The sequence below is a fragment of the Salvelinus namaycush genome, chromosome 20 (assembly GCF_016432855.1).
Source record: "Salvelinus namaycush isolate Seneca chromosome 20, SaNama_1.0, whole genome shotgun sequence".
NCBI lineage: Eukaryota > Metazoa > Chordata > Actinopteri > Salmoniformes > Salmonidae > Salvelinus > Salvelinus namaycush.
In genome coordinates this window covers 22,872,554-22,892,707 of record NC_052326.1, presented here as the reverse complement: position 1 = coordinate 22,892,707, position 20,154 = coordinate 22,872,554, and the positions used below count along the sequence as shown (strand labels likewise).

General features: G+C 44.6%; 1 protein-coding gene across 1 annotated transcript in view; it reads left to right on the top strand.

Annotated features, from left to right (window-relative positions):
* The window catches only part of arhgef10la (Rho guanine nucleotide exchange factor (GEF) 10-like a), a 309,208-nt gene that overhangs the window by 188,597 nt on the left and 100,457 nt on the right, over positions 1-20,154 (top strand). Inside the window, exon 14 of the mRNA XM_039015885.1 lies at positions 2,927-3,027. Within this exon, the coding sequence (XP_038871813.1) occupies positions 2,927-3,027 (101 nt within the window). The remainder of the gene's footprint in view (positions 1-2,926; positions 3,028-20,154) is intronic.

Genomic DNA, 20,154 nt, shown 5'->3' with positions numbered 1-20,154 from the left:
AGACTTTTGACTTGCTGCATGGCACATGCATCATTCACTCCCCTCGCAATGAGCAGCTAAGTTGTGACTTTCCCCATCCAGCCAGGTCTGGTCTAGGCACACTGATGCTCCCACAGGACCTCTCAGTGTCTGTCCACTCTTTGTGCATTAATGTCACATGTGTGCCTCAGCAGTGACCAGCAGCCATACATCAGCCCGGGTCTGGGCTGTGGGCCGGGTCCTTGCTCCACTCTATTCCGCCATCATGCCCGTGCCTACTTCCCCATGCTGCCTGTGTACCAGCACACTTGCACTGCGCCTGTCAATCAGGCGGTGGGAGGACTCCAAGTCTGCTCCGATTAGCATGTTTGGAGCAGCGTGAGCGTCAAGTATTACGCTCCCTGGCAATCTGATGAAGTGACCAGTTTCATTCTCATCTTTCTCCCCCTCTCCCTCCCCTCTTGCTTCATCTCTCTCTTTCCTCAGCAAATTGCTTCTGCTCTATTTAAGCAGTGAAGGGTATGAATTACATCTCTGTGTGAAAGCCCCACTTTTTCAACATGTCAAATAATTTGGAGATCTTACTCACATCTTTCTGTCCTTCTCTTTTCTCACGCTCTCACTCAGTCTGAACAGGCAGGTATGACAGAAGCAGATTTGAGAGAGCGAGAGAGAGAGAGATACGAGTCACTGGGGATGTGTACTGCTGTTGTATCTTTTATCACTCAACCTGAAGCAAGTAGTATCTGTGTCCTTGTTTATTCATGTAGAACAGAGGAAAAAAATAACATTTAAGACAAGTATTGCATAGAGACTGCAAGGAGGAGTGTCAGCAGGAGGAGTTGGTGAATGTAAAACTGTGTGCCATTGTTGAGAGGTAACATGGTAGCCCAATCACAGCTGATGATCTCAGAGTGCTGAGCCACTACTGGAGGCCTATGACCTTTAAAAGTTCCACACTGAGCTCCCCCTGTTCAAGGATCACATTATTCCCACATTCAGGTCCAGAACTGTCAGCTTTTACCCAGGGTGTAAGAGGCATGTCGGGGGCCAAGGGGCGAGGAGCACGGGGGCGGAGTGGGGATTCTGGCCTGTTAATCCAGCTCCCTGGCTCCTTCTTTGTGTGTTAGCAGTTCATGCTCCCCTCTCATCCCTTTTCTTATCTGATCTGGGCGTCTCTACCTTCAGGGTCCAACGGTGCATGCCGTATCATCTGACCTTTACATCACTTCCACCATCCTGATTGAAACAGGGGGAGGTGAAATGTGCTGTTTGTTACGGCTCTGTGGTTACAGGCCTCTTACTCCTTCAAATCAAATCAAAGTTTATTGATCGCATCCAAGGTTTAGCAGATGTTATAGCGGGTGCAGAGAAATGCTTATGTTACTGGCTCCTAACTATGCAGTAAAATGTAGTATACAAATTGTTATATTTAAAAAAAAATCAAGAAACGTTGGAACAAATGTAATTAACTACCCAGATAGCACTGTAACAGTAATCCAAATGCAATATATATGTACAGTATATACACCGGATGAATTTACACACGATTTACTAAGAAGGAAATGTACAGCAATAGATATATTACAGTGAGCTATGTCAAGAATCAAGTATATAAATGAATGTGTGGTGTGTATAAACAGTGTAATTAAACTATTAGAATGAGCTTTGTTGAGAATACACTATGTTCAGTGGTTTAATGCCTCTATAAGATGGGACAACAGCGAGTGTGTGTGTGTGTGTGTGTGTGTGTGTGTGTGTGTGTGTGTGTGTGTGTGTGTGTGTGTGTGTGTGTGTGTGTGTGTGTGTGTGTGTGTGTGTGTGTGTGTGTGTGTGTGTGTGTGATAGCTTGTGTGTGTGTAAGTAGTGTGCATCACCTGGTAGATGGCTAGTGATGGCTGTTCAACAGTCTGATAGCTTGGCAATAGAAGCTGTTTTTTAGTCTTTTTAGTCTTGACACTGATGCACCTGTACTGTCTCTGTCTGTCAGACAGTAGCCAAGTGAACAGTCCGTGGCTTGGGTGACTGAGGTCCTTCATTTCTTCAGCTGTCTGAGGTTGTAGAGGCGCTGTTCTTCACCAGGGTATCAGTTTGGTGAGACCATTTCAGGTCCTCAATGAAGGGCACGCCGAGAAACTTGAAGCTTTTGACCCTATACACTGCGGCCCCGTCGATGAGGATGGGGATATGCTCCGTCGTCTGTCTCCTGTAGTCCACAATCAGTTCCTTTGTTTTGTTGACGTTGAGGGAGAGGTCTTGACATCTCCTCCCTTTCCCTCTCCTCCTCGTCATCCTGTCCCCAGAAGTACCTCTACAGGAGAGGAGGCATTCTTATAGTACAGTAGAATATCTACAGTATGTCTTTATTAATCCAGAAGGGGGGTTTGTTTACAACATGTGTAAAATAGATAGGCCTACAGCATCGAATAGTCACATACGACTAAGCTTCCAAATAAAAAGCAGACCAGAATTTCATAATCACATAATCCAACCATATCACAATCCCATGGCATATCCAAACATACATCCATAAAACAGACCCGTCTGCAGCGGTGTCCTGGTTTTGGGAAGCTAAGGACCATAGACCTATATCTTGTATGACACTGCGCAGACCTAAAGAGAACTTGAATTTTTGAATTTCAGTTTGAAAGTCTGAAATAGCACCTGGAACTTTTTCCTTGCTCTGTGTGGACTGTCACTGAGAAGGAACAGGCCTTTTGCAGAGCATTTGTATGTGGTATTTGTCTTTATGCATTGATTTGCTCTATGGAGCACTATACCATTATTCCTAAACTTATGGCTCTTTTCCGGTGCAGTGAATGACCCTTAAACACAGATGGGCTTTTAGCTGCTGCTTTCTGTAGACAGTAGAACAATGGTCTTGATGAGGTCCCCACAGAGCATGAGCCAGTTGTTTTAACTTGTGTGTGTGTGCATTCCCCTCCAGGTCGGGACGTCCCGTCAGCTTCATGGTGGTTTTCAACACCCCCAGCCCCCTCAGCAAGATCTCCTGGGTCAACCGGCTGCACCTGGCCAAGATTGCGCAGCGTGAGTACTACATTGCATGACCCTTCCTTACCCTTACTGAAACAAAACACCTGTTACATAATACAAGCTGCAAAATACACACAGTGAATTGATTTCTATGGTGTTGTTTAGGCTTTATAGAGTAGTAGTTACAACATTTCACTTACAAGTCCTTGAAAAAGAGTAGTAATATATAGGATAAGGTGGTTAAGGCAGCTGTGCTCCTGCTAAGGCACTTTCTGGTTTGTTTTACAGCCATTGGCTCAGTGAAAGTCTGGTGTTATGTGTTATTGAATCACATTAACCAAAGACGTCCCCCAGGGATAATGTGTTCTGTATAATGTGTGCTTGGCCTCAGAGGCTAGGCCATATTGAGCTGAGCATGAAGGCACACACACAGTCTGAGGAGACTGCATCAGCACTGGTCCCTTTCCAGCAGGGAGCAGCACTGTGATTTTCTTTCCTACTGCCTCCCCCTCCAGTCTCCCCCTTCCCCACTCCCCACTACCTATAGCCTGGCTCAATAACCGGAGTGAATCCACCCAGTGATGCTGGAGGCCATCCATTGGGAGGTTCATCAAAGCGTGCTCTGAGCAACTGACACGGGGCTAGCCAGCCAGTGCTACTACTGTACATAATATTAATCTGATTTGCCATGGTAAAACTAGCTTCCCCATCAGTCCCCCCATCACTTCCCCCTGACTCACCCAAACACACATGCACACATACATACACTACTCATGGTTTTGTGTCTATGGTATTGCTCTCTAAGCGTCCTGATAGCGTGTTACTTGGGCCGGCTCTGTATTTGGGCTGCTTAAATCCCAGAGGCCGCTGGCTTCACAGTAAGCGCCTGTACACAAATCTGTAAAGGTTTCAAAGGAAGTTACTGGAACCAGATTAAACACCACAACATGAAATGCATTTTACAGATGAGCAGCCAGAGATGCAATTGAACATCATCCTGTTGTGGTGGTGAGGAATACCCAGCCCCAGGGACAACTTGCAAAGGGATCGATAGGGCCAGGACTAAGTTATGTGTTATAGGCTAAAGTAGTCATGTCTGTTTGGCTATCTATCCACAGTGTTAGTTTCTGTAGACATCTGCATATCTCTCTGTCCTCAGAAATTCCAGTGAAAAGACCACTAGAGTGGATCTCTGCATGGTGCTGCAGCTCTGTGTCTCACAGTGGGGCATGGGGTAGTGTGCTGAATACGTCAGTGCTGGAGTACGTCTGTAGGCTCTCCAGCAGAGCCCGTGGGGTGTTGTCTGACTGTCAGAAAGGCATCAAAAACATCAGACAGGGAGGATACTTTCAGTTGAGTATACCACAGCACAGCAGCATCTACAACACAGCAGTGCTGATTAGGACAGGTGATCTATTGAAATTACTTAGCTCATAGATAGCTTCTACAGTAGCAATCATAGCTTATACAGATAACTTCAAAAGTATTGGGACAGTGAGGCATGAAATGATACAATGACTATGAGGGTAAAGTGCTGTCAGCTTTAATATGAGGGTACTTTCATCCATATTGGGCGAACGTCTAGAAATTACAGAATTTTTTGTACATACTCCTACCATTTTAGGGAACCAAAAGTATTGGGACAAATTCACTTATGTGTATTAAAGTAGTAAAAAGTGAAGTACTTGGTCTCATATTACTAGCACACAATGACTACATTAAGCTTGTCACTCTACAAACTTGTTGAATGCATTTGCTGTTTGTTTTGGTTGTGTTTCAGATTATTTTGTACCCAATAGAAATACTGTAAATTGTGGTTAAAAATGGATAGTGTCCTTTTGGAGTCTCTTTTTATTGTAAATAAGAATAGAATATGTTTCTAAACAATGCTACATTAACATGGACGAAATGCAAAGCCAAATTACTCTCAAAATACATTTTAGAACCATTCTGAAAGCTTTAGTCTATGTAGTATATTCTCAACCCCATTACCGTACAAACAATATGGTTTTGTTAGACAAGCTAGGACAACAGTGTGGAAATGTGGCTTGTTTGGTATTTTGATTTGAATTGTTTCCTCCCCTTACCCAACTTTTGCCAAGGGTTTGTATTATCCGGTTATTACTTGGAAAGCGAATGTTTTTGCAGAATAGATTGGTTGCACAACAACAAACCACCCCAATGCCAATCTCACGATGCTTCTCAAGCTCAAGTTATTGGAAATCTTTTAATGGTGATGAGCAAATAACAAAGTGGTTGTTGCTGTTTAAGTGGAAAGATCACCAAAACACAGATAGCAGCTAGCTACTCAGTGAGAGGGACAAACATTTCCAAAAGCCTATTAAAAGTTCAATATTAGGAATGTTTTTAATATAAAACATTATGACCTGCCATAAAACATTCTCTCCATCACTTTACCTGCCTGTATGCACTCTATATCCACTTATTTTTCTGGCTTCCTTATTCCTTATACTCAGTATTGCAGTAGTTACGTATAGAATAGGTTTATTACTGTAGGACTATATATTTAGACCTAACATACACTACAAGTCCAAAAGTATGTGGACACCTCTTCAAATGAGTGAATTTGGCTATTTCAGCCTCACCTGTTGCTGACAGGTGTATAACATCGAGCACACAGGGGTGGCAGGTAGCCTAATGGTTAGAGCGTTAGGCCAGGTTGCTAGATCGAATCCCCAAGCTGACAAGGTAAAACTCTGTCATTCTGCCACTGAGCAAGGCAGTTAATCCACTGTTCCTAGGCCGTCATTGTAAATAAGTATTTGTTCTTAACTGACTTGCCTAGTTAAGCGAAGGTAAAAAAAAAAAAAACACAGCTATGCAATCTCCATAGACAAAAATTGGCTGTAGAATGACACGTACTGAAGAGCTCAGTGACTTTCAACCTGACACCGTCATAGGATGCCACCTTTCCAACAAGTCAGTTCGTCAAATTTCTGCCCTGCTAGATCTGCCCTGTTCAACTGTAAGTGCTGTTATTGTGAAGTGGAATCGTCTAGGAGCACAACGGCTCAGCTTGAAGTGTTAGGCCACATAAGCTCACAGAATTGGACCGGCGAGTGCTGAAGCTCGTAGCGTGTAAAAATCGCCTGTCCTCGATTGCAACACCTACTACCGACTTCTTAACAGCCTCTGGAAACAAAATCAGCACGAGAACTGTTCATCGGGAGCTTCATGAAATCGGTTTCCATGGCCGTGCAGCCGCACACCATGCGCAATGCCAAACGTTGGGTGGAGTGGTGTAAAGCTCGGAGCCATTGGACTCTGGAGCAGTGGAAACGCGTTCTCTAGAGTGATGAATCACGCTTCACCATCTGGCTGTCCGATGGACAAATCTAGGTTTGGCGGATTCCAGGAGAACGCTACCTGCCCCAATTCATAGCGCCAACTGTACAATTTGGTGGAGGAGGAATAATTGTCTGGTCCTGTTTTTCATGGTTCGGGCTAGGCCCCTTAGTTCCAGTGAACGGAAATCTTAAAGCTACAGCATACAATAACATTCTAAGCGATGCTGTGCTTCCAACTTTGTGGCAACAGTTTGGGGAAGGCCCTTTTCTCTTTCAGCATGACAATGCCCCCGTGCACAAACTGCGAGCCAGACCTAATCACCCAACATCAGTGCGCGACCTCACTAATGCTTTTGTGGTTGAATGGAAGCAAGTCTCCGCAGCAAGGTTCCAACATCTAGTGGAAAGCCTTCCCAGAAGAGTGGATGCTGTTATAGCAGCAAAGGGGGGACCAACTTCATATCGATGCCCATGATTTTGGAATGAGATGTTAGACGAGCATGCATCCACATACCTTTGGCCATGTTGTGTTCTTACACTTTATACAAAATATGACAATGTCAAAGTGAAAAGAAAATCCTACAAATCTTTACAAATGACTAAAAATGATATAACTAAAATATAGTCATTGCATAAGTATTCACCCCCTTTGTTTAGGCAAGCCTAAATTAGTCCAGGAGTAAAATATGGCTAAACAAATTACAAAGTAAGTAACATGGACTTAATAGGGGTTGACATGATTGCCCTGTTTACACACAACATCTGTAAGGTCACACAGTCAAGTATTGAATTTCGAGCACATATTCAACTACAAAGACCAGGGAGCTCGTCCAGAGCCTCATAAAGAAGGGCAGTGATTGGTAGATGGGTAACAATAACACATCAGACATTTAATATTTATTTAAGCATGCCAATTTAATAATTATTTTATGGATTATGTATTGAACCACCCAGACACATCAAAGACACAGTTGTCCTTTCTATACTGAGATGCAGGACAGGAAGGAAACTGCTCAGGGATTTCACCATGAGGTGATTTTAAAACAGCTAGTTCAACGGGAGAAAACTGAGAATGAATCAACAACATTGTAGTGACTCCACAATAATGACTTAATTGACAGAGTGAAAAGAATAGGATAGGAATTTACAGAATAAAAATCATCCAAAACATGCATCCTGTATGTAACAAGGCACTAAAGTAATACTGGAATACTGGAATACTGGCGAAGGAATACACCTTTTGGCCTAAATGCTACATCTTATGTTTGGAGAAAATCCATCACATCGCTGAGTAACTGCCACCTTAAATTCAAGCATGGTGTGGTCATCATGGTATGGGTATGCTTGACATCGACAAAGACTGACAAAGACCGATTAAAATAAACGGGATGGAGCTAAGCACATGCAAAATCCTAGAGGAAAACCTGCTTCAATTTTCTTTACACCAGACCTATAACACAAAACCAAATCTACACTGCAGTTGCTTACCAAGAAGACAGTGAATATTCCTGAGTGACAAAGATTTGACTTAAATCTGCTTGAAAATATATGGTAAGACTTAGAAATTGCTGTCTAGCCATCATCCCCAACACCTTGACAGAGCTTGAGGAATTTAGAAAAGAATAATGGGTAAATATTGCATAATTCAGGTGTGCAAAGCTCTTAGAGACTTACCCAAGAAGACACAGCTGTAATCGCTGCAAAAGCTCTTTCTAACATGTATTGGCTCAAGGGGCGAATACTTATCAAATCAAGGTACTTTTTATTAGTGTCAATACAATTTAGAATAACAAAAATTCACTTTGACATTACAAAATATTTTGGGTAGATCGTTGACAAACAAAAAGACAATTCAATCTATTTTAATCCCACTTTGTAACAACATATAATGTGAAGAAATCCAAGGGGCTACTTATGATAGGCAATGTAGGTGAAAATCCATTGAGACATTGTTGAGGCTACAGTGTGAACAAAATGGATTTGCATCAACCCGGCCAGGATGTCAATTACATGTTAATTGCATTACACCCCACTTTGCTTTCCCATTTAACCAAATGTAATTACAATAAGGGAGGTGTTGATGTAATTTCACGGATGGCCTGCCGTCACTAGGTTCTCCTGTCATTTCATGGTCATTTCTATTTCAATCAGCAGTTGAACTCTACTCAGCTGTATCCTGTATGGACAGAGAGGGGTGCCTTGCTCCAAAATGTCTCCAAATGGCTGATGCCCCAAATAGCAAACACTCAAATGCGTGATTTAGTGAGCTATTAAACATCACAAAGCTCATTTTGAAGCCAGACTCAGCCTTGTAGCTACCAGTGTTTATGTTATAACCCCCCATTTCTATAACACATTTATATCCCTCAGGTATGCTTTCATGTACACTCCTTACTGTACCGCACAGAATACGCTTAGTGCCAATTTGCCAAATGCTATCCCCAAAGTGTACTTTCAAAACACATCAATCACATCTCATTGCTTACACTTAAGCTACAGGAACATAATTGTATGCCTGAGGTACAACATGAAGCACATTAATAGCATGATTTGTCTTGTAGCGTAGCTATTTGTCTTGGGCACATACATTATATATACAGTAGGAATGTCTGCCAGATATGAAAAGTTTGTTGATGTAGAGGTTTTTACTTTGGATGCGTCCAGCAGTTAGGCCTTGCATCACAGACACAATATAGAACAGATGCCTCCAGTAAAAAAAACTTTGAGAGCATGGGCTGATAAGGTTCTATCTGCAAAAATATGATTCTGAGATATTCGCTTTAAAGTTCCAAACCCTTATTGGTTTGAATGGTGACACCAATTTTTGTCTTGTAATCTTTTGTACTTAATATCATGAATTGGGGTATTTAGAATACATACATAGGCAGAGAACATTGAACAGAACAAGGCAATGTCAATAATGACATTTTGCCAATTATAACCTTATAGTCCCAAGCTCTCGAATTGTGTCACCTTGGGACCACATGTCCACAATTGCCCAACAGTGGTGCTGCAGCACACTCAGAACTCAGGAAAGCTACGTGTTACGCAGCATCTCCTATGCCACTTCAATTGGGACTACTGTTTCTAAGAGGGTCCTACAATAACATCGCCAGACACATAGCCTAATAATTAGTAGGTTGATTTTGTGCAGAATAATTCATTACTATTTCAATGTATGGACTTCCAGCCTTTCCAGGCAAGGTTAGGACTGCTGATTTGACGGCCCACACAAGCAGAGCAGACAAGTGAGAGGAGTTGAGGCGCCAGAGACAGAGAGACGGAGGAGTGGATAGAGGCAAGAAGAGAGAGGTTGAAAGGGATGGGAGGGTGGAAAGGATGATTGAGACAAGCAATCAGTCCCACCACAGGGAGCAGAGGGCAGGCAGGGGGCTGTGGCCTGCGGTTACCTTGCTATCTCTAAGTGTGTCAGACTCTCCTCTTCCGCAGCAGCCGATTGATAGACAATGCCTGAGGAGTGGAGTGTGGCTTGACCGTCCTGGCACACACTCTAAGATGCCCTCTGAAAGAGATTCTCCAGTAGTTATGTATACTTTTTAGCCAGTAGTTCTGAAAGTAGTGCTCACAACCCAAAAGTGTTCCCCAAAATGGTGTATGTCACATATGTGCAGATATGTGCACCACGTCATTGCTCTCTCTCTCTCACTCTGCTGTGTGTGCATCTCACTAGCTGTCACTCAAATAGCGAAGAGCTGAACCTTATTGGATCGAACTCGAATTGCTAGGCTGGCCCAGGTGGGGGAAAATGGCGGTGCACAGCTTCCAGTAAACAGTCACTTTCAAACTAGGGATTTCGTGGCTAATTGAGATTTAAAAAAATTCTGCTCATAGATGATGTCTGTATGAACGAAACATTGACACATCCAGCCCAAAGTGTGAGGTTTAAAAAACACTTACTAGTCACCAATGTTCCAGAGCATCTTTAATCCACTGCTAATGTCACGACTTCCACCAAAGTTGTTCCCTCTCCTTGTTCGGGCGGCGTTCGGCGGTCGACGTCACCGGCTTTCTAGCTGCCACCGATCCATGTTTCATTTTTCCTTTTGTTTCGTCTGTTTACACACCTGGTTCCCATCGCATAATTATGTTCCTTATTTAACCCTCTGGTTTCCCTTTCTGTTTTGTGCGTGATTGTCTTTCGTGTGTTGGAGTTCTATGTCCTGTTATGTCCTTGTTTTAATACGGGATTTTTTGTTACGTTCTTGTATTGAGTAAATACAGTGTTTTTTTTACTCTTACCTGTGTCCTGCGCCTGACTCCTTCGCTATCTTCTAGATAGACAGAATCACGCACCAAACTAATGAAGTCAGCAGGTGCAGCCAGCCCTCCGCTTCAAATGGAGGAGCGCGTTCAGCAGCACGCGACCATGCTGCAGAGTCTGGGTACAGCCATGGATCGCGTGCTGCAAACCATGGACCGATGGGAGAGAGGAGGTTCTCCCGTGAACCCTGTGTCGTCTCCTCAGGTTTCCCCACTACCTACCGTGATGTCCACCTCTCCGTCATCAGGATCCGGTGGGATTCGGCTCTCGCTCCCGAGGGCATATGATGGGACAGCTGCCGGGTGTCAGGGGTTCATACTCCAGCTGGAGCTCTACCTGGCATCTGTCCAGCCAGCCCCTTCGGGACGCGAGAGAGTGAGCGCCCTCATCTCCTGTCTGACCGGTAAAGCCCTGGAATGGGCCAACGCCATCTGGGGTAGGGAAGGTCAGACGTTGGATGATTATGAGGGGTTCCCCCGCCGTTTCCGGGCGGTATTCGATCATCCCCCGGAGGGGAGAGCGGCGGGGGAACGCCTATTTCATCTACGTCAGGGGATGAGGAGCGCTCAAGATTTTGCGCTGGATTTTAGAACTCTGGTGGCCGGCGCGGGATGGAATGAGCAGGCCTTGATCGATCACTACAGGTGTAGCTTACGAGAGAATGTTCGTCGGGAGCTAGCCTACAGGGACACCACCCTTCCACTGGACCAGCTGGTAGACCTATCGATCCGGTTGGATAACCTGTTGGCCTCCCGCGGACGTCCTGATCGGGGTCCGTCAGTTCCATCCCCCAGCGCTCCTGATCCAACGCCTATGGAATTGGGAGGCGCTGCAACGAGGGGGACCGGAGGGGGGACCATTCCCTGCACCAACTGTGGCCGCAGAGGGCACACTGCTGTTCGGTGCTGGGGGGGTTCCCCAGGAGGTAGAGGTAGCAGGCGGAGTACTGGTGGGTCATCCCAGGTGAGTAGGCACACCACTCACCCAGAGCTCCCTGTTGCACACATGTGGTTGTCGATAGAATTTCCCGAGTTTTCCTCGCGTTCCCAGCATAAGGCGCTAGTAGATTCAGGCGCAGCTGGGAACTTTATCGATCGTTCCTTTGCTATGAGATTAGGGAACCCTATTGTTGATGTTGATGTTCCCTTCCCTGTACATGCCTTAGACAGTCGTCCTTTGGGGTCGGGCTAATTAGGGAGGTCACAGCTCCGCTCACTATGATAACGCAGGAGAGTCATAGGGAGCGAATTAGTCTCTACCTAATCGACTCTCCTGCGTTCCCTGTTGTGTTGGGGATTCCCTGGTTGGCTTCGCATGATCCCACTATTTCGTGGCAACAGAGGGTTCTCAAGGGATGGTCCCGTCAGTGCTCAGGGAGGTGCGTAGGTGCCACTACGGTGGAAAGTCCAAACCAGGTCTCCACCATGTACATTCCCCCGAATATGCCGATTTGGCACTCGCCTTCTGTAAAAAGAAGGCGACTCAATTACCACCCCATCGACAGGGGGATTGTGCGATAGATCTCTTGGTAGAAGCTGCACTTCCCAGGAGTCACGTGTATCCTCTGTCACAGGAGGAGACGGCGGCTATGGAGACATATGTCACCGAATCTCTGGGACAGGGATACATTCGGCCTTCCATCTCACCCGTCTCCTCGAGTTTCTTTTTTGTGAAGAAGAAGGATGGAGGTTTGCGCCTGTGTATTGATTATCGAAGTTTAAATAAGATCACGGTAAAATACAGTTACCCGCTACCGCTCATAGCCAGTATGACCGAGTCATTACACGGGGCGCGCTTCTTCACAAAATTGGACCTCAGGAGCGCTTACAACCTGATGCGTATCCGGGCGGGAGATGAGTGGAAGACAGCATTTAGCACCACTTCTGGGCATTATGAGTACCTCGTCATGCCGTACGGGTTAATGAATGCTCCATCAGTCTTCCAATCCTTTGTTGATGAGATTTTCAGGGACCTGCACGGGCAGGGTGTAGTGGTGTATATAGATGACATTCTAATATACTCCGCTACACGCGCCGAGCATGTGTCCTTGGTATGCAGGGTGCTTGGTCGACTGTTGGAACATGAACTGTACGTCAAGGCTGAGAAATGTCTGTTCTTCCAACAGTCCGTCTCCTTCCTAGGGTACCGCTTTTCCGCGTCAGGGGTAGAGATGGAGAATGACCGCATTTCAGCCGTGCGTAATTGGCCGACTCCAACCACGGTTAAGTAGGTGCAGCGGTTTTTAGGGTTTGCCAACTACTACCGGAGGTTTATCCGGGGTTTTGGTCAGGTAGTGGCTCCCATTACCTCACTGCTGAATGGGGGACCGGTGCGACTGCAGTGGTCAGCTGGGGCGGACAGGGCTTTTGGTCACCTGAAGGCTCTGTTTACCTCGGCTCCCGTGCTGGCTCATCCTGATCCTTCCTTAGCGTTCATAGTTGAGGTGGACGCGTCCGAGGCAGGGATAGGGGCTGTGCTGTCTCAGCGCTCGGGTATGCCACTAAAGCTCTGCCCCTGTGCATTCTTTTCGAAGAAGCTCAGCCCGGCGGAGCGAAACTATGATGTGGGGGACCGGGAGTTGTTGGCTGTTGTCAAGGCTCTGAAAACCAGGTTCCCAGAACGTTAAGGCAGACGCACTGTCCCGGATATATGACACAGAGGAGTGGTCCGCAGATCCCGCTCCCATTATTCCAGCTTCTTGCCTGGTGGCACCAGTGGTGTGGGAGGTGGACGCGGACATCGAACGGGCGTCACGTTCAGAACCCACTCCTACCCAGTGTCCGGTTGGGCGTAAGTATGTTCCGTTCGATGTCCGCGATCGTTTGATCTGTTGGGCTCACACTTCACCCTCCTCTGGTCATCCTGGTATCGGTCGGACAGTGCGCTGTCTTGCTGGGAAGTACTGGTGGCCCACGTTAGCTAAGGACGTGAGGATTTATGTGTCCTCCTGTTCGGTGTGCGCACAGTGCAAGGCACCTAGACACCTGCCCAGAGGGAAATTACAACCCCTTCCCGTTCCACAACGACCGTGGTCACACCTCTCGGTGGATTTCCTGACGGGTCTTCCACCCTCGCGGGGTAACACCACGATCCTAGTCGTTGTGGATCGGTTTTCTAAGTCCTGCCGTCTCCTTCCTTTGCCCGGTCTCCCTACGGCCCTACAGAGTGCGGAGGCCCTATTCACCCACGTATTCCGGCACTACGGGGTGCCTGAGGATATAGTTTCTGATCGGGGTCCCCAATTCATGTCTAAAGTCTGGAGGGCGTTTATGGAGCGCCTGGGGGTCTCGGTCAGCCTTACCTCAGGTTTTCACCCCGAGAGCAACGGGCAGGTGGAAAGAGTCAACCAGGAGGTGGGTAGGTTTCTGCGGTCCTATTGCCAGGACCGGTCGGGGGAGTGGGTGGTGTTTCTCCCCTGGACAGAGATGGTTCAAAACTCCCTCCGCCACTCCTCCACTAACCTGTCACCTTTTCAGTGTGTGCTAGGTTATCAGCCGGTCCTGGCACCATGGCATCAGAGCCAGATCGAGGCTCCTGCGGTGGATGAATGGTTTCGGCACTCGGAGGAGACATGGGACGCTGCCCATGTGCGTCTGCAAAGGGCCATCAGGCGGCAGAAGATGAGTGCCGACCGCCACCGCAGTGAGGCCCCGGTGTATGCATCGGGGGATCGGGTCTGGCTCTCGACCCGAAACCTGTCCCTTCACATGCCCTGCCGGAAGCTGGGTCCGTGGTTTGTGGGGCCATTCAAAGTCCTGAGGAGACTGAACGAGGTTTGCTATAGGTTACAGCTCCCCCCTGATTACCGTATTAACCCCTCGTTCAATGTGTCTCTCCTCAGGCCGGTGGTGGCTGGTCCTCTCCAGCAGTCTGAGGTGCGGGAGGTTCCTCCGCCCCCTCTGGACATCGAGGGGGCCCCGGCGTATACAGTGCGAGCCATTATGGACTCAAGACATCGGGCGAGAGGCCTTCAGTACCTCGTGGAGTGGGAGGGGTACGGCCCGGAGGAGAGATGCTGGGTACCGGTGGGGGACATCCTGGACCCATCGTTACTCCAGGAATTTCACTGACTCCATCCGGATCGCCCTGCGTCTCGTCCCCCGGGTCGTCCCCGAGGCTGGTGTCGGCGCGCTGCTGGAGCCGCGCGTCAAGGGGGGGGGTACTGTCACGACTTCCACCAAAGTTGTTCCCTCTCCTTATTCGGGCGGCGTTCGGCGGTCGACGTCACCGGCTTTCTAGCTGCCACCGATCCATGTTTCATTTTTCCTTTTGTTTTGTCTGTTTACATACCTGTTTACATACCTGTTTACACACCTGTTAACACACCTGGTTCCCATCGCATTATTTAACCTGTCTAGGATAGGGGTTCCGCTAGCGGAACTCCTCCCACATTCCACTGAAAAGGCAGAGCGGGAAATTCAATTTTTTTTTTTTTTTAAATATTTAACTTTCACACATTAACAAGTCCAATACAGCATTTGAAAGATAAACATCTTGTGAATCCAGCCAACATGTCCGATTTTTTAAATGTATTACAGCAAAAACACCACGTATATTTATGTTAGCTCACCACCAAATACAAAAGAGGACAGACATTTTTCACAGCACCGGTAGCATGCAGGTAGCATGCACAAAGCCAACCTAACTAACCTAGAACCAACCTAACTAACCTAGAAACAACTCCCTCAGATGACAGTCCTATAACATGTTACACAATAAATCTATGTTTTGTTCAAAAAATGTGCATATTTGAGCTATAAATCAGTTTTACATTACTGCTACCATCATAGCTACAGTCAGAAATAGCACGGGAGTAGCCAGAGTAAATACAGACACCAACGTCAACTACCTAATTACACATCATAAAACATTTCAGAAAAATATATGGTGGATAGCAAATGAAAGACAAAGATCTTGTGAATATAGCCAATATTTCCGATTTTTAAAATGTTTTACAGCGAAAACACCACGTATATTTATGTTAGCTCACCACCAAATACAAAAGATAGACAGACATTTTTCACAGCACCGGTAGCATGCAGGTAGCATGCACAAAGCCAACCTAACTAACCTAGAACCAACCTAACTAACCTAGAAACAACTCCCTCAGATGACAGTCCTATAACATGTTACACAATAAATCTATGTTTTGTTCAAAAAATGTGCATATTTGAGCTATAAATCAGTTTTACATTACTGCTACCATCATAGCTACCATCATAGCTACAGTCAGAAATAGCACGGGAGTAGCCAGAGTAAATAGACACCAACGTCAACTACCTAATTACACATCATAAAACATTTCAGAAAAATATATGGTGGATAGCAAATGAAAGACAAAGATCTTGTGAATATAGCCAATATTTCCGATTTTCTAAGTGTTTTACAGCGAAAACACAATATATCGTTATATTAGCTTACTACAATAGCTATCACAAAACAGCATTGATTCAAGGCAAACGTAGCGATAGCACAGTTCGACAGATATATGAAATCGCATCCCAAATTGGGTCCTTATCTTTGTTGATCTTCCATCAGAATGTTGTACAAGGGGTCCTTTGTTCAGAACCGTCTTTGTTTGGGTCCAGTCCGAACTATTTCCCTCTTGAATTAGCAAGCACACTGGCAGTGCGGCGCTAACCTCTCCTTTTTGAAGAAATTCCTCCAACGCATCACGTCTAAAGTCCCGAATAAATTTCAATAATATAATTAAACTATATTGAAAAAACATACTTTAGGATGATATTGTGACATGTATCGAATAAAATCGAAGCCAGAGATCATATTCATCAATAACGACGGTTTTCCAGGAGGCGATACCAGGTCCAAATTCGCGCCTCCCAACAAAAAATAAATGGCGGTCCTCTCAATCAAAGAGGTTGTATTCAATCCCTGAACGAGATAATCACCTCATTTCTGCTCTCACTTCCGCATGACACCCAGGGGAAGGCGTATGGCATGTTTCTACAGTCATAAGTGACATGCCCTTTTATAGACAAGCTCTTGAAGAGAGACCTCGATTTTGGAAATCTCACTTCCGGATAGGAAATGGGCTGTAAAAAGAGTTCTGTTTCACTTAGAGAAATAATTAGAACTGTTTTAGAAACTAGAGAGTGTTTTCTATCCAATATTAATAATAATATGCATATTGTACGAGCAAGAATTGAGTAGGAGGCCGTTTTAAATTTTGAACGATTTTCCCCAAAAGTGTAAACTCCACCCCTAATCCACCCTCTGGTTTCCCTTTCTGTTTTGTGCGTGATTGTCTTTCGTGTGTTGGAGTTCTATGTCCTGTTATGTCCTTGTTTTAATACGGGATTTTTTGTTACGTTCTTGTATTGAATAAATACAGTGATAAATACAGTGTTTTTTTTACTCTTACCTGTGTCCTGCGCCTGACTCCTTCGCTATCTTCTAGATAGACTCTGACAGCTAACAAGTACTATGATGAAGCACCGGGAAGCAGAACACAGGAGATGGGCCATGTGCTTCCTGTACCATGCTGTAGGTTCAAGTAGAAGAGATGTCCTTCAGATCCATGCTGTCAGTTCAAGTACTGTACAATTTAATGGAAAACTGTAATTTATACTGTAACATCAACAGTAAAATACCCAAATGTTTTACTGCGGCATACTATAAATTATGGTGCATTGTGTGAACATTTTGTGGGTGGGAAATAATTACTGTATTTCGAATGGTACTGTATTTCCACCCCACAGAATACAGTACCGGACCATATCTTTGGAACGCCAAAAACCTTTTGACCACTAGTGCATTGGTTCCCAACCTTTTTTGAACCATGGCACCCCTTGATGGGATATATAATTCTGCAGCACATCTACAATTTCCCTATTATTGGTAATGACCTCCATCTCATCTGATCCATACTGCAAATCATCTATTTTCTGTGACAATTTTTTATAGATAAAATATGGTTAATTTTTTAATAATTTTCATAGTTTTCACAGTTCCTTACTCATGATGGTGTATTTGTGTGTACCCCTTTTAGAGAGTCCTGTGAATCTGAAACGGAAAGAAAAACATGTAGCTCTGGTAAAATAGGAAAAAGGACCACTTTTGGGTTTAAAAAAATTAAATGTATTAATTGTATTAACATTTTTTATTCTGATTTTTCAGGGGGGTGCTGCAGCTTTGGCAGAGGCTGTGGTGTAGCTAAGCCAAGAGTCATATATTAAAAATTCAACCTCTCTGGCTAAGCCTAATCAGACTTATCTATGATAATGGTTTTCATAGAAGAAGTAAAATGATTCAAATGACTTTGCTTGTGATGCGCGCCCCTCAAATCATACAAATGTAACAACAGCCTGAGCACACTGGACTTGAAACAACAACAACAATTTACCATGTGCCGTTTAATGTATTATCTGACAGGCACTAGCGCTCCCAAGTAAGCACACCGGTGGGAACCACTGCAATAGTGGGTGCATGATATTGTTGTTTCTAGTCATTAACATATTTTGAGGCATGCCTTGTAAGAGGTTATATTGTTTTACCTGTTAGTGAGAATGTTGTACCAATTTAACTCATATTTGGTTATAGTGCTCCATCAATTTAAAATGTATAGGGACAGATTGTAGTAGCAGCAAGTCTCAAACCTTAAATGGTTGAGCATTTTGCCATGTCCTTATGATCTCTTTTGCCCTGTAGTGTCCCCTTTACAGTGTAGTATTGTGCCTCTGTGGTGTCATTCAATGTATCTCCTTCAGGGCTCACGTTACATATTATGGTTGTTATGGCAACTGCACGTTTATTTGCCTTGCTCAAGCAACATCAATTTCTATATGTTTTTTGTTGTAATTATTCAGCATTGGATAAGAAAGATGGAAAGATACCTAGTGATGATGAGTCAAATACAAACAATAAAGCCGTTGCCACATGCTCCACTGTATGCTGCTAAGCTTTAGAATTTCTACACCCCGAAATGAATCTGTCAGACCGCAAAGATTATCTCAACATCTCACTGTGCTCAAACAGTGGGGAATGTTTATGATGAGTAATACATTATCAGGGATTTAATTAACAAATCCCACTCTTGCATTGATCTCTAGGAAATATCAATTGCGCTGGTATATTTAATTAGTCTATAACTTTGTATCATAGGGTTGATAGACTGCTGCACTCTGCAAATTAAATCCTCATCGGCAAAAGACTTGAAACACAAGCCTGATTTGAATAGAACATCACAACCGGAGAAATTAAACCTCTATGTGGAATGGCTTGAATGCACCTTTCCATGTTGAGATCAATCACCATTTCAACTCCTGTCTGTTGAATTGGACATGTCAATTTGTCACAGGATGCTATTCAATTCTTGAATGGATTAGAACTTGGATGGAATTGACCCCGACTCCCACCACATTAATAGGCTTCCAAATAGAACAGATCACACTGAGTATGAATGGTTGACGGTCAAAATACAGCATTTAAACTTGGACAACAGCTAGAGAGCTCTCATTCATTAAACCAAAGGTGGTAGAGTGTGTTTTGATAAAAAAACTAAGTGGGAGCAGATCGTCCATGGCCTAGTCCCATTGGTGAAGCTTTAAAGACAGTTATCCAACATTCATTGTGCTACATTTGATCAAGTCAAGGGAACAAGGCCTGACATTTTGATGACTGCAATTGAGCGTTCTCTTGCTAATGGTTTAGCTATTCAAAATCACAAGGACTCCTAAATGACCAAGACAAGGTTATTTTGGGGCAGCTTTTTGATAGTTCACTGCAACGACTTGTTTGACTTCTATGGAATGGTCATTTTGTGTCTGTTCGGTTTTCAATGCCAAGAACTACATGAAGGACAAATTAATTGTTGGCTACGGTCATACTACAGTCTGTGTATTTGGATTTGACCGGTGTAGGCCGTCATTGTAAATAAGAATTTGTTCTTTTAATTAACTGACTTGCCTAGTTAAATAAAGGTTAAATAAAAGAAAAAGTCAAAAATAAATTAAAAATGTGGTCTTCAGCAGTAAGTACAGTACATTTTCTTCTGATGCAGTATACCACAGCACAGTTTACCACAGCACACTTCGCTTTATTATGGGCGACAGGTTCAGTACACATCAATGCATCCTATATCAGAATGTAGGCGCTGGCACTCACTTAAGGGTAGGAAGCATGATTTGTTACTCATCAAATTAACAATACAGTGTGGTCAAAGACTTAGTAACTTAGTTGTAGTCACGATCTGGTTACCTATAACTACAAACAAAGTTATGTTTTGCACTATTTCTCAATGTCATATGGAGAATCTACTCTGTGTTAACTAGCTCGAGCTGGCTAACGTAAACCACTAGCCATACAGACCGAGTGTTGGCAGTGGTGCGCTACAATACACCAATCACGAGGAGGTATGATGTAAACAACCAATCAGATTCCCCACACGTGGGAGCCACATGATCCTGCTCTGCTTTTCCATTCCATGTAGCTCTGACTTCTCCTGCACCACTGACAGGCTTTCCTCTGGCTCAAAAGGAAAGTTGAAAATCATTCCTGCCTGCTCTAATTGTTTAGCTAGTACTTCGTATGTTCTTCATTTGTTTTTCACCCTCCAATTTGTTTGGTCAACTT